This window comes from Bactrocera neohumeralis, unplaced genomic scaffold (genome assembly GCF_024586455.1).
Source record: "Bactrocera neohumeralis isolate Rockhampton unplaced genomic scaffold, APGP_CSIRO_Bneo_wtdbg2-racon-allhic-juicebox.fasta_v2 cluster09, whole genome shotgun sequence".
In the NCBI taxonomy this organism is placed as follows: Eukaryota; Metazoa; Arthropoda; class Insecta; order Diptera; family Tephritidae; genus Bactrocera; species Bactrocera neohumeralis.
The window spans coordinates 34016361-34038607 of record NW_026089622.1 but is presented as its reverse complement, the minus strand read 5'-3'; the positions used below and the strand labels follow the sequence as shown (position 1 = coordinate 34038607).

Below are 22247 nucleotides of genomic sequence, written 5' to 3'. Positions count from 1 at the left end.
TATCACCTTTTCCTGGCGTTAAGTTTATTCACACTCAGCTTCTATTAATTGACTTAATTAATAATGATGACCAAATGGAATTGATATCGATGGAGCACAATCGAGCTCATCGTGGTTTACACGAAAACTTTCGCCAGATTTCTCGTGAATACTATTTTCCAAATATAAAAAAATTATTGAAATCAACAATACCAAATTGGAAAATATGTTTGTAGAATAAATACCAAAGAAAACCTCCTGATCCTAGAATTGGTAAAACACCAATCCCAGACCGCCCAGGTGAAATTCTCCACATAGATATTCTTATAACTGGCAGGCAATTGTTTTTAAAGTGTTTAGATAAATTTTCCAAATTTGCAATAGTTAAACCCATTACTTCAAGAGCTACGGTTGATATTAAATACGCCCTATTAGAAGTCCTATTAGTGTTTAATAACCCAAAGTCATTGTCTCTGATAACGAAAGAGGTTTTCAATCTAACGCAATTCAAGTTATGCTTAGAGATATATTTTCTATAGACCAGTTTTTCATTCCTACTCTTCACAGCGAAAGTAATGGCCAAGTAGAAAGGTTCCACTCCACGCTGTTGGAAATTGCAACCAGAGATAAAGAGATGTTTAACTCCTCTCTCACTGGAAGTGAGAGAGCAATTGCTAAACGTCAAAACCTACTGAACTTTGACAGCTAATCGAGTTCAGTAGGTTTTAACGTTTATCAATTGGAAACCAGCGATGGCCAGATTGAAATCTTACCAAAAAAATGTGTAAACGGAGAGATTTGTTGCATCGTTCAAGACCACTTATAAAAATGTAAAACAATGAAAATTAAATAAATTTGTGAAATCTAAAGATATTTGATGAAACGTTTTGTAATTTGAAGCATCATAGTTTTATTTTCAATGGAAAATGATTAAAAACATTTAATGATTGAGAGCTAACAAGCTTAAATCCTATTATTGGGTATTGAAAGGACAAAAGTCAGTTGTTATAATATTCTTTAAAAAGATGAAAATAGTTTCTCCATATAATAAATAACCGCCATATAGTAATTTTTATTCATACTAAATGTTGGGTGTTTGAATTTAAATGCTCAAAAATTGTAATTTTGTTCAATCTGGCCATAATGGAAAATGTTATAAAAAACGCTAATTTTGAGGCGCTCTCACACTGGAATAAGTTTAACAACCCTTTATTCCTAATGCAACAATCAAGGGAAAACTGCTAAAACATACATACATATGTATGTATGTCTGTGGAGGAAAGGTTTTCATACGGCGAAACAAAAGGCTTGGAAATAAATTCGATAAAGTGTTTACTGAAAATATAGTTGAAAAAGATCTTGGTACCACAGTTCTAATTAATGGTAGGAAAATATATAAAAGTAATCTTCGTTAAACATAAATATCTAGACTGTATCTTGCACAAAAAAACGCAATTCTAAAGATATAAAACTAAAAATGAGCGACGCTGAATTATTAGAAAAATATTTACGTAAATAAACCGCTTGCTAATTTTTTAAATTATCACGATAGTCTTAAGTAAAAATTTAATTATTGTTTATTTGAATTTGTACCACTCATATTACATTAACCATTAATTGTATTTAGCAAAAATAAGCTAAACGTTTTGTAAAGCTTAAGCCAAGCAATTAATCAACTTTGTCACCTCTTCAACATATGCTCAACAAAGCTCCAATGTAAAAAAATGCTCCGTCGAATCGAGGACGTTTCGAGACTTAAGAGGGGAATAGTTAACCTTAGTTAAGAAAACAATTAACATAAGATGAAGCTAACATAACGTAAATTGCTTTCAATGCTACGCACATTCCTGCTGGGGTCTTCATGCTGGAATGCTTATACGGTCATTTGCATATCATCACTCTTATCATTATTATCACCAATAAGAGCGCACAGCAACAGCGTAACTCTTTGATGGGTGGCATTCGGAAGGTGATGCGTAAAACACTGAAGTGTTGCGGTACCTTCAGAAGTTGTAATTGCAATGATAAAGCTGCTCACAGCAAGAACATCTGAAGAATAAGATCTCATAGCAACAACGATATTTTACCTTTGGTAAAGAGAGCTACAAGTAAGTTGTTGCTGCACCAATAAGGAAAAGCAGTGGAATATATGCTTGGGCTTTAGCTTAGTTAGGGCAGATGGAATGTAAACGTGAAACTATTAGCATCAGTAATAAAACTTTCTTAATACAACAAAAACATTTTTAACTTCCATAATACTTTTTTTGTTTTCACCGCAAGCATATTTATCTTTTTTGTACATCACCCATGAGTTGCATGCCGCAATATCGACAAAATGCCAAAATTTGGTGCGAATAGAAATTCTGTAGAACGAGTATGATATATACTTATCTGTCCGCTAAGTCTACTCCTCCTATGCATTGATTGTAGCGAGTAATCGCATTTGGACAATCAACAGTAATATATATTTTACGCACTTTATCCCATCGCCTAGCGGATTGGAGAGGAAGCCGATGTAGAGGCTATTAATACGGAGCGGCTATCTATCCACTTGACTACACAGATTTTGTCATCCTCTCTAACAAATTCTTCGTAGCTTCCTCTTCCTTTTTTAGTAATGTTTTGTCGCTTGAGAGCTTTGAGGCAAGTTCCTTAGGCGCTCTGTTCAGTTGAATCGTACCTGTTGCAAATACCCCTTTATCTAACAAATGCTCCAGGGTATTTATGGATGTAAAGTCAATAAAAGGTCAATAAAAACCTCACTACATTCAATAAGTTCTGCAGCTGGTTTCTGTACAACAGTACCACCAATTCCCAAGTGCTTATTTGGCTTTCTATCGGGTCATGTGTTTGCTCCTTGGTATATAAAAAAGTCCAATTTTAAACCATCAGGGGCTAAAACAAAGTTTTTAAATCCTACTGGATTCGGTTTCCTTTTTACATACTGTTTCAAGCTCATTTTCCCTGGAAAAGTAATCATTTTCTAGTCGATGCTGCATTTTTTTTTGGCTTAGGAATCAATTTACATCTTTTCAATAAAACGTTAAGTAGTAGTTGCACTCTCCAAAGCTTATATTTTCTTCCTCGTCGGTAACAGACAAATTGTCAAAAAATGCATGCTATTTCTCAATTTAAAAAGTCTATTCCTGGGGATTTGTGTAATAGCTGGAACTTTTATTTGAGGGTGGTAAAACATGCGTATTCTGGGAAGTTTCATGCACCCGGCAACAATATGAGCGCCTACAAGCTTTTTGTATTCAGAAGGAGTTGAGTTTAAACTGTGGTTGTTTTGAAGAGCGTACATATTGCTCTTTTCTGAAACCAAGCTCCAAAAGTTATCGTCGAAATACTCACTAAAATAATTGAAAGGTATCCACATCTGTCTATCTTCAACGTCCCATTCATTATCATTTAAGCATTGACGAGAATTAACAAGATTTTTTGAAACCCATTTTAAACGTCTGGCTTGTGCTTGTGGTAGAACTTCGGATATGACCGATTCCTCTTCCTCTAAAATTTCTGTCGGTGTTTGTTCTTCTAAGGCGTTATCATATTCTCCTTCCAAGTCCTCCTCATCATCGGACATATCTTCAATATCGCTCTTCACGAGCAGGTCTAAAATTTGCTGCTCTGAAATTTTACTTGTCATTGTACTAACACGTTACAAATGTCCAGCGAGCGAAACGTTTGAAAAAATGTCACGATACACTGTATTATAATAAACTTTTTGTCAAAATTTGTACACCAATTTCTTAATTAGATTGTAACAACATAACTAAACATACCTTCGAGTTTTTACGGTTCACTGCTTTTAAATTTTAAATATATTTGCACCTGCACTTTAAAAAACTTTTTTTCACTCAGCTAACCACACTTATTGTGCTTTATTTCACAGTATTGCCAGAGTAAAATAAAAAAAAATCTTTCTTTTTAGTACAAATGATAATTACAGCTATCTTTGAAAAATGTCCGGCGGGCTGGACAAAAGGAGCGAGGTGGATATATAAAATGTGTATGTATATAATATATGTATAATGATATAATATATATAAATAAGAGTTTACTGTGAAAATGGAGAGCCGAAAACTGAAAATGTGCGTTTGAAATTTTAGTATTATTGTTTTTTGTTTGCACCACTTTCAATGATTCGCACTCGTTACCTGGTGCGTCGGCTGTTTGCAGGCGTTTACGTCCCTTTAGCACAGGATGCAGCGGCAGCTTATTATCACGACGACTTAAATAGCAGCGTATTGACGGCAGCAATGTTATAGCAGCAGCGGCTTGGCACCAGCAGTGGAAGGATGGCAGCAACCTGGCGATGACAGCAGCGGCTGAATATAAACAGCGATGGCAGCAACGGAGTGATGACAACAGCAGATTGACGGCAGCAGCGACGAGATGGCAGCAACGGCTTAATACCAACAGCGACGGGAAGGCAGCAGCGATGTGATGATAGGAATGGATTGATGACAGCGGTGGAAACGGTTTTGGTTTTACTGGCTTTGGCTTTTACCGGTATTAAAGTTTTACCGGTTTTTTCAACCGGCTCTTCCAAACTGTTTTTTAACTTTTTTGTCGTACGGCAATTATTTTCAATGTACATATGTATATATGTATATATATATATATATATATATATATATATATATATGTATATTAGGGTGTGTCATTCTGAGGCAACCTTTTTTTTCAACTGAAAAACAAGCTAAAAACTTCCGAAAATGTGAAAAAGAAAGTCACTCAAAAGATGAGCTCTTAATATTAATATTAAGAGGTACCTATTTAAAATTTTCTGTTTTCCATATAAATTAGATGGAAATAAACTCATTTTTTTCCATCTAAATTAAAATTTTCTGTTTTCCGTATAAATTACATGGAAAAAAATGAGTTTATTTCCATCTAATTTATATGGAAAACAGAAAATTTTAAATAAGCACCTCTTAATATAATATTAATATTAAGAGCTCATCTTTTGAGTGACTTTCCTTTTTCACATTTTCGAAAGTTTTAGCCTGTTTTTCAGTTGAAAAAAAATGGTTGCCTCAGAATGACACACCCCAATGTATATATCTCATTTATGTATTTGTCCGCCAGCCCAAGTCCACAATTTACAGTACATATATATATGTCTTATATACATATGTATATGTATGTCATCTAGCCCAAACCTACAATATTTAACGCTTGTCTTTTTATTTGCGCCCACCTCTGTACCTCATAAATAAGTAACTTTGCGCACTTGTATGTACGTATCATTCTTCTTCTTCTTAATTGGCGTAGATACCGCTTACGCGATTATAGCCGAGTTAACAACAGCGCGCCAGTCGTTTCTCCTTCTCGCTACGTGGCGCCAATTGGATATTCCAAGCGAAGCCAGGTCCTTATCCACTTGGTCCTTCCAACGGAGTGGAGGTCTTCCTCTTCCTCTGCTTCCCCCGGCGGGTACAGCGTCGAATACTTTCAGAGCTGGAGTGTTTTCGTCCATTCGGACAACATGACCTAGCCAGCGTAGCCGCTGTCTTTTAATTCGCTGAACTATGTCAATGTCGTCGTATATCTCGTACAGCTCATCGTTCCATCGAATGCGATATTCGCCGTGGCTAACGCGCAAAGGACCATAAATCTTTCGCAGAACTTTTCTCTCGAAAACTCGCAACGTCGACTCATCAGTTGTTGACATCGTCCAAGCCTCTGCACCATATAGCAGGACGGGAATTATGAGCGACTTATAGAGTTTGGTTTTTGTTCGTCGAGAGAGGACTTTGCTTTTCAATTGCCTACTCAGTCCGAAGTAGCAACTGTTGGCACGAACTATTCTGCGACGGATTTCAAGGCTGACGTTGTTGTTAATACTGGTTCCAAGATAGACGAAATTATCTACGACTTCAAAGTTATGACTGTCAACAGTGACGTGAGTGCCAAGTCGCGAATGCGACGACTGTTTGTTTGATGACAGGAGATATTTCGTCTTGCCCTCGTTCACTGCCAGACCCATTTGTTTTGCTTCCTTGTCCAGTCTGGAGAAAGCAGAACTAACGGCGCGGGTGTTAAGGCCGATGATATCAATATCATCAGCATACGCCAGCAGCTGTACACTCTTATAAAAGATGGTACCTTCTCTACTAAGTTCTGCAGCTCGAACTATTTTCTCCAAAAGCAGGTTGAAAAAGTCGCACGATAGGAATCGCCTTGTCTGAAACCTCGTTTGGTATCGAACGGCTCGGAGAGGTCCTTCCCGATTCTGACGGAGCTTTTGGTGTTACTCAACGTCAGTTTACACAGCCGTATTAGTTTTGCGGGGATACCAAATTCAGACATCGCGGCATAAAGGCAGCTCCTTTTCGTGCTGTCGAAAGCAGCTTTGAAATCGACGAAGAGGTGGTGTGTGTCGATTCTCCTTTCACGGGTCTTTTCCAAGATTTGGCGCATGGTGAATATCTGGTCGGTTGTTGATTTTCCAGGTCTGAAGCCACACTGATAAGGTCCAATCAGTTTGTTGACGGTGGGCTTTAATCTTTCACACAATACGCTCGATAGAACCTTATATGCGATGTTGAGGAGGCTAATCCCACGGTAGTTGGCGCAGATTGTGGGGTCTCCTTTTTATGGATTGGGCATAGCACACTTAAATTCCAATCGTTGGGCATGCTTTCGTCCGACCATATTTTACAAAGAAGCTGATGCATGCTCCTTATCAGTTCTTCGCCGCCGTGTTTGAATAGCTCGGCCGGTAATCCATCGGCCCCCGCCGCTTTGTTGTTCTTCAGGCGGGCAATTGCTATTCGAACTTCTTCATGGTCGGGTAATGGAACGTCTGCTCCATCGTCATCGATTGGGGAATCGGGTTCGCCTTCTCCTGGCGTTGTGCGTTCACTGCCATTCAGCAGGCTGGAGAAGTGTTCCCTCCATAATTTAAGTATGCTCTGGGCATCAGTGACTAGATCACCTTTGGGGGTTCTACAGGAATATGCTCCGGTCTTGAAACCTTCCGTAAGCCGCCGCATTTTTTCGTAGAATTTTCGAGCATTACCCCTGTCGGCCAGCTTATCAAGCTCTTCGTACTCACGCATTTCAGCCTCTTTCTTCTTCTGTCTGCAAATGCGTCTCGCTTCCCTCTTCAACTCTCGGTATCTATCCCATCCCGCACGTGTAGTGGTCGATCGTAACGTTGCGAGGTAGGCAGCCTGTTTTCTCTCCGCTGCGGCGCGGCACTCCTCGTCGTACCAGTTGTTCTTTTGCACTTTCCGAAAACCAAGGGTTTCGGATGCAGCTGTACGTAAGGAGTTTGAAATGCCGTCCCACAGTTCCCTTATACCGAGTTGTTGATGAGTGCTCTCAGAGAGCAGGAGTGCAAGCCGAGTAGAAAATCGTTCGGCAGTCTGTTGTGATTGCAGCTTTTCGACGTCGAACCTTCCTTGTGTTTGTTGGCGTGCGTTTTTTGCTGCACAGAGGCGGGTGCGAATCTTGGCTGCAACAAGATAGTGGTCCGAGTCGATGTTAGGACCTCGGAGCGCACGCACATCTAAAACACTGGAGACGTGTCTTCCGTCTATCACAACATGATCGATCTGGTTGGTAGTTTTTCGATCCGGAGACAGCCAGGTAGCTTGATGAATTTTTTTGTGCTGGAATCTAGTACTACAGATAACCATATTTCGGGCCCCGGCGAAGTCGATCAGCCTCAACCCATTTGGGGATGTTTCCTCGTGGAGGCTGAATTTACCGACCGTAGTGCCAAAGATACCTTCTTTGCCCACCCTGGCGTTAAAGTCGCCAAGCACGATTTTGACATCGTGGCGGGGGCATCTCTCATAAGTGCGTTCCAAGCACTCATAAAGGCATCTTTGGTCACATCGTCCTTCTCATCCGTCGGAGCGTGGGCGCAGATCAGCGATATGTTGAAGAACCTCGCTTTGATGCGGATTGTGGCTAGACGTTCATTCACCGGAGTGAATGATAGTACTCGGCGACGGAGTCTCTCTCCCACCACACCAAACTTGCGCTCCTTTATATGGCCACTGTAGTAAATGTCACAAGGACCTACTCGTCTCTGGTCCTTGTCCCGTCCATCGCATTTCTTGGACGGCGGTGATGTCAGCCTTTATTTTCACGAGGACATCAACCAGCTGGGCAGCGGCACCTTCCCAATTAAGGGACCGGACATTCCAGGTGCATGCCCTGATATCGTTATCCTTATTTCGTTTGCCATGGTCGTCATCAAAAGAGGGGTTTCTCATCCGAGGCTGTTTGTCGCTTTTCATTGGGATAGGCTTTTTACGTGGCGGGTCCCAAACCCAGCGCACAACCCTATGCAGGGGATGTTTCGCCTTCTCACTTTAGCTCACCTTCGAACGGATGTTCTTACGCTACCCAGAGGATACTTGGTCAAAGACCGGAAGTCGTGAGCTGCTTGAGTCATATGTAAAAGAATCGTTTCTGGCCACTCCCAAGTGAATGGCGATCAGAGAACTTTCCTCACTTGCGTGAACTTCTACACATGACCCCATCCTCGTATCATTACATTTATTTTATTTCGTTATTTGTTGGGGGCTATCCATAAATTACGTCACACCTTGAAGGGGAAGAGGGTATCATTTAGAAGTGACATTTTGTGACAAGGGCAGGGGGGTCAAAAGCTTTGTGACATCACATTTCAAAATTTGTGATGAACAAACGTGAAATTTATAGGTAAACAATAAAAAATCAAACATTTATTAACACAATCTTTGTGAAAATTCTTAAGCGTTTTTGAGAAGATAATATAACTTAGGAAATGCGAAATAAAATAAAGAAACCTAATTGCCTGTCGAAAGAAAATTACGATAAAAAATGAAAACGCGCACCTTGCCGTCTTGACCTTTGACGGTTGCGACGACGCGCCCTAGTACCCATTGCTGCGGTGGCACGTTGTCCTCGTGGACGAGAACGAGGTCGTTGAGCTGCATGTTGCGTTTGGGGTGCAGCCACTTGTTGCGCTCCTGAAGGTCCGTCAGGTTGCCATCTCTCGCAACAACGAACTGGATCCACTGGCACCTTCTCTGGAGGTAAAGCCCGCACCGAGCATCCTTATAGTAGATGCGCTGGGGTTAGTGCCTCGCCGTCGTTGGGGTCCTGGCTCAACGGTGTGAGGGCCGAGAATTGAGGATGGCCTCCACTTCTGCCAGTAGTGTTGCCGATTACGCGAACGACGTGATGCTTGGCCGACTTCACAACGGCTTCCCATAATTCGCCGAAGTGCGGCGCCCTCGGTGGTATAATGGTGAAGCTGAATCCTTCTTCCGAAACCAATTCTAAATGTACTGCTTTTGAAGTGAAGCAAACGAAATATAGGTTTTTACGGGTGTTCGACCACGTATTTTCAAGGTTGTGTATATCGGACCACAAAAATATACGCCACATATAAGAAAGTGCCGTAGTGCTCGAAGTCTTTCGACTGGCAAATTTCCCAATATTTGGTTTTGCAACTTCGGCTTGTACTCATGCAAAAACGGGTTGAGTTTTCAACTTTAGCTCTTCTGAAGTCAGATCTTGTCCCATGAAGGATTTTGGTGACCGCCTGATCCATCGTAATATGTATGCGACCACACGAAGCAATTTTTTATGAGAAGAGAATTTTTCAATAAGGTCCAATATTGAATTTTTCTCAGCAGTCGAAATTAATGTAAATGTATTTTTCTTCTTCTCTAATGCTTCATCTTCTGGTGACAGCTGGAAGTGGCTATTAATTGACCATAATGCAGTGTCTTCTAGGGGGTACTGTGGACCGCCTAACCATATCGAATTATTCAGTTCGTCCACGTTACAACCCCGAGACACTTGATTCGCAGGATTTTGTTTTGTTGGCACATGCCGCCAATGTACTTTGTCAGTCAATTCTTGGATTTCGGACAGTCTGTTTGCGACGAAGGTTTGTAGTGAGGATGGATGTGTTTTAATCCAATGAAAAACGATTTCAGAGTCTGTCCAAAATGTAATATTTTCGAAATGTCGACTCAACATAGGCGCTACTCTTGACCATAATTTCGAAAGAAGATATGCTGCCGAGAGCTCAAGACGCGGAAGAGATTTGGTCTTCAGCGGAGCCACTCTAGACTTTGCAGTAAGCAGCATACATGTAATGAACTAGCAGAATGGCTTCGTATGTACATATATGCAGCATACGTACGCCCTTATTGAGGCGTCGGAGAAGCCATATATTTGGCAGACGGCACTCGACTCAACGTTTACGTAACGAGGAATGCTTATCGATGAGAGCTGCATTAGGTTGGTTTTAAAGTTCTGCCAGCTAGTGCCAAGGCGCAATGGAATGGACTCATCCCAATCTAGTTTTTGGATCCAAAGCTCTTGCAATAAGATTTTTGCTTTGGTAACTAGTGGGGCTAGTAATCCAAGAGGATCAAAAAGGCGTTCAGAAACTGACAATATATTTCTTTTAGTGGCTCGCAGATCAATAAAATTGTCATCTAAAACAAATCGAAACAAATCCTCCTTCGGCAACCAATAGATTCCTAACGTTTTAGTGGAACTTTTGTCATTGAAGCTTAATGACTTTTCAGTGCAATCACTGTCGAAAAAATTAGGGTGGTTCGAAAACCATTTCGTCAAGGTGAATCCGGCCGAGTTTAATATTTGAATTACCTCACTTCTCAAAAGATCTAGAGACTCAAAATTTCCAGACCCTGTTAATAAATCATCAACATAAAAGTCTCTTTTGATGGCCAATGAACCGAGAGGATATTTCATTGTATTGGCATCACTGAGCATTTGCAAACACCGTGGTGCGAGAAATGGAGCAGGCGCAGTGCCGTATGTTACGGTGTTAAAACGAAAAATTTGTATTTGCTCTGAAGGATGCTCTCTCCACACAATAAGCTAACAATTTCTGTCTTTTTCATGCATAATTATTTCACGGTACATTTTAGCAATGTCCGCTGTTAGTGCATAATTATGTAAGCGAAAACGAAGAAGAGTTGAGTATAACTCTTCTTGGATGGTTGAACCTACCATCAAAAGTTCATTCAACGCTATTTGAGTTGAAGATCGACTCTCGGGCCTTAAAACGCATTGATGCGAAATGAAGTAGTGTGGCTCACTCGGGATCTTATTGTTCGTTGGGCTCATGTGACCCAATTCTCTATATTCATTCATAAAGTCCAGATACATTTTACGAAGTTCTGGATCTTTTAATGTCCTTCTCTCCAGGGCCTGAAACCGCCGAACTGCGGTTTCATAGGAGTGACCGAGTAACTTACGGTCAGCTTTAAAAGGCATTCTTACTTGAAGCCGTCCTGAAGGCAATACTTGAGTTGTATTTACCAAAAAGTTTTCACACTCTTATTGCTCTCGTGTGAATTTAATGCCATTTGAATCTGAAGGTAATTCTTCAAGAGCCCAAAATTTATGGACTACTGAATCTATTGACGTAAAGTCTTCTTCAGCTTGGCATATTGTGCTATGTAATCTGGGAAGAGAACTTATATTACTGGCATATTTGCCAGATATAATCCATCCTTAAAGGGTTTTCTGAAGAGTTGGCTGGTTAGGACCATTTCTAATTTGACCAACAGCTAAAAGAACGAAAAATGTTTCAGCATCCAATAGGATATCCACTTTTTTAGATTTGTGGAATTCTGGGTCCACCAATTCAATATTGTGCGGAATTTTCCAGCCACTAATATTGATGTTATGGTCTGGATGATTTGCCGAAATGCATCGCATTACCCAGAACTCCGCCGAAAATTCAAAATTATTTAACCGCGACTTGACAAATGCGGTTAGTTTTGACCCCACTTTTGTATTGGAATTGCCAATTCCTATCACGCTTAATGTTTTGTGCTGACGTCCAATCCGCAACTTCTGTGCCAAGTCCTCCGTCATGAAGTTGACCTGGGAGCCTAAGTCCAGCAACGCTCTCGCAGGCAGGTAGTCTTCACAGCTGGTCCTCACTTGAATCACTGCTGTTGCTAACATAACCCGATCCGGCATACAGGCTATATGCATGGCATGAGTGTTTGATGGTTGCGGATGAGGTGCAGCGGGGAAGGAGACTGGATACTGGTGCAACAGTGTGTGATGCGATCGATTGCACACACGACATCGATCCGCTCTGCACTTAGAGACCGTGTGCCCCTTACGCAAACATTTTATGCATAAGGGCACTGATTTCACGATCTCGAACCTCTGCTGCACCGGAAGCGCCTTGAATGTGGGGCAGGCAGTCAAATGGTGGTCCTTGAATTTGCACTGCTGACAAAGAGGCTGCCTCGTATTTGCTGCAACTAGCTCCGATTTGGTCCTGTCCATATGTGGTTGTTTCCCATGACTCGCATTGCTTGTAGGTATGGGCTTCGTCCTAGAGTGTGATGCTCCTTCCGCTGATAGCTGCTGCTATCGTCGATTTAGGGTGGCTTCACGGTCCTTCCACAGTGGCAATTTGTCATAGTCCAGCGCTTCTTCCCATTTGGATCGAGTGGCAGGGTCAACCTTTGTCATGACAATGTGTATGATTATTGCGTTCGTTATTTGTTTTTCATCGCCCAGCGATTGCAATGAATCATATACCGCTGACACTTCGTCAATCATTGAACGCAGGGAAGGCGCAGAAGGCTTTGGGATTGTTGGCAGCTCAAAAAGTTTAGATATTGTATTGAAAAAAATCAAACATTTATTATCATAAACTTTTTTGAGACTTGCCAACGCTTTCGGATAATTTTCATCCGACATCTGAAACGCTTTAACTGTCCCAGAGCCTCTCCAGATAGACAATTTAGCAAATGGTTAAATTTTTTTATATCGGGATTATTTGGATCGTTATGAACCAAGCTGATGTTTCGGCAAGTGAAGTTTTATTTTTCGCTAAAATTTACTTAATTATGGACTTCGCTTCAACGATTATGTCCTCTAACTCCCCTCGGGCCATGTCGTCTTCATCAATTTCTTCGATCTTTAATTGGCATTAATTTTTCACTATGCGAATTTAATATATCTAGACGACATTCCAATTCTATTGGATCTAAAGACATAGTCTTTTCGAGAAGGCCCGTTTTAATGCGCAAAATATGCGATTCCCAAATATACGAAACCCAAACTAATATGCAATAAAAGTTGGCAACAAATATATTTGAAATCAGTTACGAAAACGAAAAAAATAATATCGATTCCCAAGTATACGACAGCCAAACCAATAAATGCGCAAAATGAGCAATAGCACAATAAAGTAATTTAATCGGAAAATGTCCGAACGAAAATGGACAAAAGTTGCGAAAAAGCGACCGATAATTGCAAACGTGCATCGAAAAAATTGCGAAAAATGTAATAATTTAATTGTGCAATTAAAAATTTTTTCACCTTTATTTCAAAATAAAGGGCTACCGCAAAATCCCAGAATCCCTTGTTCACTTTGAATTCGTATATGTAAGTCACAATATACGTAATAATAAGTATATGTATGTATATATATATATGTACAATATTAATAAATTGCAATATGTACATATAAAGTGAAAAAGGGAGAGCCCAAAACTGAAAGTGCACTTGTTTTGATGTTTGCTTTTTTGCACTGCTTTCAGTAAATCGCACTCGTTATCTGGTGCGTCGGCTCTTTGCCGGCGTTCACATCCCTTTTGCACAGAATGCAGCGGCAGCCCATTCCCACGACGGCAGCGGCGTTGATGGCAGCAGCGGTTTGATGGTAGCAGCGACGATGGCAGCAACGGCGTTGTGACAGCGGCGGTGACGGCAGCAGCGGTTCGATGGTGGCAGCGACGTTGTGGCAGCAGCGGGTTGATGGCAGCGAAGTGCTGCGGCACTTTCAACAGTTTTTGAACAGTTCTCCAACGGCTTTTTCGCACTGTTTTTTAATTTCTTCGAAAGGCACTTTTGAACGATTTTCCACCGCTTTTTTTAAAATTGTTTTTAATATATTTTTGCACGGCCCCTCTAGTTATACACCAACGTACATATACATATAAGTTAATGCTTGCCACCAGATGATTAACAACACGCTGGTTTGAATGGTGAAGTCGAACTCGAATTTCTTTATTAAAAACGTTTCTTTTATACAGAATTTTCCTTATATACTATATAAACTTACATATGTACTAATTCTTACTTACTAGTACTTATTTCTATATACTAACGTAAGCAATAATTATAGCCAAACAGCAAACCTCAGTTTTGTCGAGAAACGGCTCACATTGCGGCGGCACGACTTCCGTTCTTGTTTAGTGCCGACGAAATGTGCTGTCGTTGTAAATTTTGGAAATTGAGCAATGATATTGTATTTTTACAGAATATTGCTGAATTGGGTAATATCAGTATATTTGCTAGCTACGAGTACGACAACTTTGTTGTTGTACTTTTAGCTGTGATAACTCCCCCCTTCCTAAGCATCAGCGTCTCGCTGATTAAGAATTATTGGCTACTGAAAGCTGTGGGTAATCTATTATTGGTGGGATAAGAAATGAATTCCTGGTTTTTGGTTTGAGTATGATATATAAAACTAATGATAGTGTTACTGCAACAAGAATTGCCAAGAAGCTTGAGCTATTTGAAAAAATGTTTTTGGATGTTATTCGTTCTAGTTCATTTACATTATTTAAATGTAGTTTATGTAAACATATTAGCACAGGTAAAAGAGGTATTGCGATTCTCATAAGAAGAGATATTCCACACAAAATTAATGCCATTCAATCCAACTTGCTGGCTATGTCGATCGAAATTATCTTAGTTAAAAAAATCACCATTATTTGCACCTATATTGCACCAGATGAACATTTTACCAGTACAGACATCCTGCAATTAATCAACCAAGCTTCTACTCCTTTAATTTTCGCTGGTGATTTTAATGCATGGAGTCCACTATGGGGCTCTCCAATAGCCAACAAGAGGGGCAAATGCATTGAAGACGCTTTACTTTCCTCTAACTTAATATGTTTGAATAACGGATCCGCGACACACTTTTCCACTCACTCCACTTTTTCCCATGTAGATCTTACAATGTGCACCGACACACTTGCCACAGAGTGCGAATGGAGTATACTCGATCACCTGCATGGAAGCGATCACTTCCCCATTGTACTAAAATTGCACCTAGGTTCAACAACTAAAAACCACAAAATAAATAAGGTGTTCAAAACTGATTACGCTGATTGGGAGAAGTTTCAGACACATTGCGAGATAAATGGCAATAAAACCACAATATCTGACAACCCTAACCAAGAAAGTGCGAGGTTAACAAAAATTATCCGTTCAGCAGCGAATGTTAGCATTCCTCATACAAAGCCAACAGCAAGTTCAAAGAGTGTTCCTTGGTGGAATAAAGAAATCGCTGAATTGCGGGCAAAAAAACAGACAGCTTGGTATGAATACAAACGCGCTCGATCACTAGTGAACTTAATATCTTTCAGGAAAGCCAATGCTCTTTTCCGTCGTTCCGCGAAACAGGCCAAGCGTAAATGTTTTCAGGATTTCACAAGCAAAATAAATCCTTCGTCTAGTCCTAAGTTAATATGGAACGCTTTAAAAGAACTTTCTGGAGTGCCTAGAAATCTAACCATTCAATGCGTAAAGGGGCCAACAGGTTTGGTAACCAATCCATCCGATATTTCCGAGTTATTTGCAAACCACTATTCTGAAACAAGCTCAGATATTTCATTCAGCACACAGTTTCAAACCTCTAAAACCACCACTCTGTCCGACACTTCCTACTCCGTGTCCCCTCTTTCTTTTTCTGCTAAACAAATAGAAACCAGCATTTCACTGTCTGAATTCGAGTTCGTTGCATCTACCGTTAAGGGTAAGTCCCCGGGGCAAGATAAAATTTCTTATCCAATTATCAGACATATGCCAAAAAGCCTCAAGCTCCGATTGGTAAAGCTTTATAACAAAATTTTCAATACTGGTGTCTACCCCCAATTTTGGAAAACGTCCTGTGTCATACCAATACTTAAACCACACAAATCCTCCGATGAACTTGCTAACTATAGGCCGATTTCCCTCCTTCCATGTATGGGCAAAATTTTGGAAAAAATCGTAGCTAACCGCTTGATGTGGTATGCTCAGCGAAACAAGTTGATATCACCGAATCAAGTCGCCTACAAAAAAGGTCAAGGCACGTTAGATGCTTTAATCCAACTAGACTACTTCATTACTAACGCTTTGTCCAGCAAAAACCACGTGTCCGTACTATCTCTGGACTTTCACAGAGCTTTTGACAAAATTGGAGCCCATATTATTATTCGACAACTAAGAAAATGGAAAATAGGCCAGAATATGATACGTTTTATTACTAACTTTCTCACAAACAGAAAACTCAAAGTCAACGTAAATGGTTTTCTTTCTTCAACCCTCCCGCTTTCTAATGGTACGCCGCAAGGCTCACCTCTTTCAGCCCTCCTTTTTATCATTGCCTTCGATGATATTAGTAGGATGATAAAAAATTACAAAGGAGTTGAGCACCAGATCTATGCTGACGATGTCCTAATCTACACAAAAGTCTCTGACGTTAATTTAGCTCAATCCTTATTTACTAATATACTCGCCAGAATTGAGACTTGGTCCTAGACCTGGCGTCTGGTGCTTCACTTTCCTTAAACAAAACACATATCCTTCATGTATGTAGGAAGCAAAATTGCAACAGTATTTCACTAACCCACAACCAAACTAACATCGAATGTAAAACACAGCTGAAAATACTGGGATTAATTTTTGACTCTAATTATAATTTTAATGTTCACTGTAAATATGTCAGAAACTCGTTAATGTCACGATTAAATATTGTCAAATATCTCTCGTCTAAGCATTCATTTATTCATCCGAACACAATGTCAATGTTGTCAGAGCTTTGTTAACTTCAAAAATAGATTATGGGCTCCCCATCTATGGCAATTGCTCCAAAAGCAGTATCAACCTTTTAAATGCACCTTACCATTGCGCAATACGGCGAAGTCTCCGAGCCTTTCCAATCCCGCCAATAAAAACGATAATGGCTGAATCTGGTTTACCAACTATTCAAAATAAAATTATAGATTCTTCGCTTCAAATTCTTGCGAAAACGGCTGAGAACACCAACCCATTACTAAATACAACTAACACCCATGCCACGAAAAAAAGAAAAATTCAAAGAATACAATCGGCTATTTCGAGATGCTTAAGTTTCGCTGCAGAAAATAATATTTTACGTAACGCAACACGCAAATTCACCACTCGACATCCTCCCTGTCTGATCAATGATAAAATACTACAGAATAAGCTTATGTTTTTGTCCAAGCAAAACACACCAAACGAAGTCTTTCAACAAACCTTTGCTGAACTGGAATCTAATTACACAAATAATGGCTGGAAGTTATTGTTTACGGATGGGTCCAAGTCCATCGATTCCACTTCGTTAGTAGATGTCACTGCCACAGGAGAAATCATTTGCAATTGGCTTCTTCCCTCAACGACCTCTGTATTCACCGCTGAAGGATCTGCTATCCTTCATGCAGTTAATTACGCAAAAAAGACTAAAGGAAAGTTATTCATCTGTACAGACAGCAAATCGTGTTTGTCTGCAATAACGTCTCCTTCCAATCGCAATCCCATAATAGAAGTTATCAGGGACGCGGTCATTGGTGCCCTCAGAAAATCCAAGTAATGTGGATCCCTGGCCATGCTGGTATTACAGGCAACCACTTTGCAGACCTAGCTGCGAAAAATGTAGCCAGGACTCCTGCCTTAACATACTACGTCTCATCCAAGCAAGACATTCTTAACCTTATTAAGCACAAAAGGCATCAAAAAAACGCAAGCGAATGTAAAACATTTAAACATCACTACGCGGTCATAAACCCAGCCAGAAATCGTATAATGTACTCGTCAACAGTTCCAACTAGCGCAATGAAGACATATACTCGATTAAGGATTGGACACACTATCATAACACATGCCCACTTACTATCGGGTAAAAGCCCATCCATTTGCCCCCTTTGCGATGACACCGCTTCTTACTCACACTCTGTCCGATGCTTCACCCAACAGCCCACAACTCTGGCAACATTGATCTCATAAAACTACTAAGTGAACCTTCAGAAAAAAACGTGATGATTGTATATAGATTCTTAAAAACCAACGATTTGTTAAAATATATTTAAGCAACTTACATCTTTACTAACCCTTAGCAAATAGAATTTTTCACCTAGTTATAATTACAAGACGGCTGAAGGCCTCGTAGCCAGTGCTGCGTTTATGTATTTATATAATAAAACTCCTTTTGTTATATGAATTATTATAAATAAATAAAATAAATAAATAAATGTAGTTTATGTAAATAGTTTAAGTCTAATTTAATTTCATTTTCCGTTAGGTTATTCTGAAGTATTGCGGGTAGGATTTGGTAGGAACTTGTTTGCCAGTTTGTGTAACTAACGTTATTCAAAGTTATAGTTTCGTTAAAGAAGTTTATGAGAAAAGTACCATTTAGTTTAAAAGATGTATTATTATAAGTAATATTTCCAATAAAATTTGAAATAAATATTGTTCCTTCACTAATTAGTTCAATTATAGCTTGGTTTACATATTGGTAATCGCAGAGCGCTTTTTCTCCGCTGAGGATCTGTGAAATGCAATGGGTTTTGTTTAGTTTTTTAAGTTGGTTTCTCTTGCTATTGGTGAACTCTAAGTATACTCGTTTAAGGTGTTTTACTGTCGAACGTATGATAATATTATTGTAAAGGGTATCTTCGGTTTTGGGAAGTGAAATTACATATAAAAGAAATGAGTCTTTAATAATCATAGAAGGTTCTGCATATTTGAGTGCTTGCAGTTCATTTTTAAAAGGTAATGTCTCAGTTTGAGAGAGAATATTTGCGATATCTTCTTTATTTAGAATTTGGGAATGAACGATTCCTTGTTTAGCTAATTGGGTTGCCATTATAATTTTTGCAATTTCGTCTTTTACGATGCCTAACCTATTATATAATGTTTGTTATTTCAATAATTCCTTATTATTCTTACTTATTTATTTTCAGTCAGTTCATGTGTTGTGGAAAGAATTTGTTCCCAGTCAGTGGCATCGGGATTTCCTGCTAACCATTTCCAAGCAGATCCTATCCAATTGATTGATCTCTTTTGAATAGTTGCATTTTTTGTTCGCAGTTGGCTTAATAAACTATCTATCTCGGAAAGTTGATGTTTTAATTGTGGAAATAAAATATTTGTTTTACTAATTTCGTGGTATATAGTAAGTCTGACGTCGTTGGTAATTTTTTCGTAGTCGTCCAAGTCGATAGTGTGGATAATTTTATACGTCCCTTTTGTAATCTTTCCTAGTCCTTGTTTGATCGTCACGAGCGGCCTGACATATTCGTAGGTGTCCACTGTTGCAGTTGTCCAACAAGGTAAGAGTCTAAAGAGTAAATGTCAGTAAATTTTTTAAATGTGATTTATGAATCTTTCTGTTCTCTTTAGTAGTTATTGTGACGGTATTGTCTTTAGCGAGAGTTTCTTTTTTAAAAATGGGTTTCGTTTTCCTTTTAATTTGGTTCGTAATTCCTTATTTTTGACCTATTTTTGTTGTGATAATTTAGTGTATTTTTTTGGTTTCTGGCTATTTCATTTCGAAGGTCAGAATTCACTATTTCCCTAAAGTTTGTTAAATCTTGGTAGTTGATTCTCTGTGTTCTTCCAAAGTAAATATCAGCTGGTTTCTTTTTCGTAACTGAATGTATCGTGTTATTATATCTGTCAACGGCAATGTTGACAATTTCTTTAATAGAGAAATCAGGGTATTCTACTTGGAGACATCTGATTATTTCATTAATTGTGGAATGCATTGTTCTATCGCACCATTGACTTCCCTTTTCTGAGGTGGTGCCAGATAGATTTCAATTCCTAACCCTTCTAAATAGTTCAGAGTTATTGGGCTTACAAAGCTGCCTTCATTGTCCATGACCAAAGTCTTTGGTACAGTGAAGTAGTGTAGAAGCTTTATCAATTTATCCCTGATATGCAGTACTGATTTATTTTTTATCCTGAAAAATTTTACAAATTTAGTGAATTTGTCAACGCACGAAATATATTTTTCGCCGGACATTTCTATAATGTCGATATGCAGTATTTCTGTTGGATACGAAGGTATGGGTGTTGCCTGTAACTTGGGTTTTTGTGGATGCCGATCGTACTTATTACATCCGCAAATTTCACATGATTTAGTATATTTTTTAATAAGTTTAGTCATTTGTGGAAAATAGTATTTTTCCAATATCTGGTCTTTATTTTCTTTACCATTGCGATGGGCTCTTTTGTGTTCTTGTTCTATTATTTTAAATTTGACATCTTCGTCTGCGATATCGGTAACCACTTTCTGTGTTATCCTGATACGAAATTGTGAGAAATTTTCTTGGTATATTTGCTGTAGTAATGAAATGTAATTTTCTTGGATTTGAATTCCATTGATTATGTTTGGGTTTAGAACGCTTTTCAAGATTTTACTTAGGTTTTCTTTATCGTAAACTTCACATTTAATGAGGTGTCTGTGGAAGCTTGGATGAGGTTCTTCGTGTGTAATCTCCTCCTTTCCTTCTGTAAATATAACTTGATTTTTAAATACGTTAATTGGAGCTTCACAGTGAGGAATGAGCTTTGAGCTATCCTCTTCTGCGCTATGTTGTGTATTTTCATCTGTGGATGTTAGCGTATTAACTTCTATTGGCAGCCGTGATAACGCATCGGCGACTGCGTTTGTTTTTCCTGGTTTGTAAATTAGTTTATAATTATATTCTTCTATCCTTGCTTTCCACCTTTTTAACTTGGCGTTGTTATTACTGTTGCTTAGTGCAAACGTCAGTGGCTGGTGATCAGTAAGAATTTTTATTTCTTTAGCTCCATACAGGTAAGTCCTTAATTTGTCGAGGGACCATACTATGGCGAGCATTTCTTTCTCTATTGTCGAGTAACTCTCTTCGGTTTTGTTGAGTGATCTAGAGATGTAAGTTATGGGTCTGTCTTGACCGATTATCCCTTGTGAAAGGACTGCTCCGATTGCAGTATTGGAAGCATCTGTCGTCAGAATAAAGGGTTTGTTGAAGTCTGGGAATACCAGAATTTCAGAGGATGTAAGCAAATATTTTATGTCATTAAATGATTTCAAGCCTTCCTCTGTTAGTGAGATTTGTATCCGTTTGGATTGACTTGCTTTTATTTGAGCATTTTCACCTCTAGTTAAATTGGTAAGTGGCTTGACAATTTTTGCAAAGTCTTTTATAAATCTCCTATAATACGATGCTAAGCCCAGGAAGCCTTTTAATTCCTTAAGGTTAGCAGGTGCGGGAATTTTTTTAATAGCGGATATGACCTAGAAAATTTACTTCTGTTCTAAAAAATTTAGATTTTTCAAGATTGACTTTTAAATTTGACTTGTACAAAAGCATGAACACATCTTCAATATTTCGTAAGTGTTCCTCTTTAGTTTTTCCTATTATTATAATGTCATCGATATAAACGTAGCAGGCATTTCCTATAAGCGTTTTGAGAACATCATTGATCATTCTCTGAAAAATGGAAGTAGGCATTTTTAAGACCGAATGGCAACCTAGTAAATTCATATTTACCATTGGCTGTAGAAAAAGCTGTCTTTTCTATGTCCTTTTCCTTCATCCTGATTTGGTGGAATCCGGATGTAAGGTCGAGTGTAGTAAAATACTTACATTCGCCTAAGCTAGCGAGAGTGTTGTTTATATCAGGTATTGGATAGGAATCAGGTATAGTTATTGCGTTTAGTCGTTTAAAATCAATAACTACTCTATACTTTTTTTCTCCTGATGGACCTGTTTTTTTTGGAACAATCCACAATGGGGAGTTATACGGACTCTTTGAAGGCCTTATTACACCATTGTTTAGAAGTTCTTTTATTTGTTTTTCTACTTCGCCCCGTAGGTTTGTTGGGTAAGGATATGATTTTGTATATATCGGTTCTTCACTTGTTGTTCTAATTTCTGCTAATACAGTTGTGTCGATTGTCCCACTGTCGGAGACTCGTCCGAAAAATTCCGAATATTTATTTATCATTTCCTTAACTTCATGTTCATAGGGGTTTTCTTGAATATTATTTATTTGTTTAGAGATATTTTGTTTTAGTGGCAGTACCACATCCTTGAGGGTTATTGTGTCATTTTTCCTATTTATGATTGCTCCCAATTCTTTGAGGGTATCATCGCCAATGATGCCATCAAAGGATTTTAAATTGGGTAATGTAAAGAAATCAAAACTATTTGTAATACCTATACTTCCGA

General features: G+C 39.0%; 2 protein-coding genes across 2 annotated transcripts in view; one reads left to right on the top strand and one right to left on the bottom strand.

Moving 5' to 3' along the window:
* Nucleotides 1-22247, top strand: part of LOC126764121 (putative uncharacterized protein DDB_G0282133) — a 193572-nt gene that overhangs the window by 137740 nt on the left and 33585 nt on the right. The window lies entirely within an intron of this gene.
* LOC126764085 (uncharacterized) overlaps nucleotides 6379-22247 on the bottom strand; it is a 532840-nt gene continuing 516971 nt past the window's right edge. Inside the window, exon 4 of the mRNA XM_050481871.1 lies at nucleotides 6379-7886. Coding sequence (XP_050337828.1) covers nucleotides 6489-7631 — 1143 coding nt within the window. The 5' untranslated portion in view covers nucleotides 7632-7886 and the 3' untranslated portion in view covers nucleotides 6379-6488. The remainder of the gene's footprint in view (nucleotides 7887-22247) is intronic.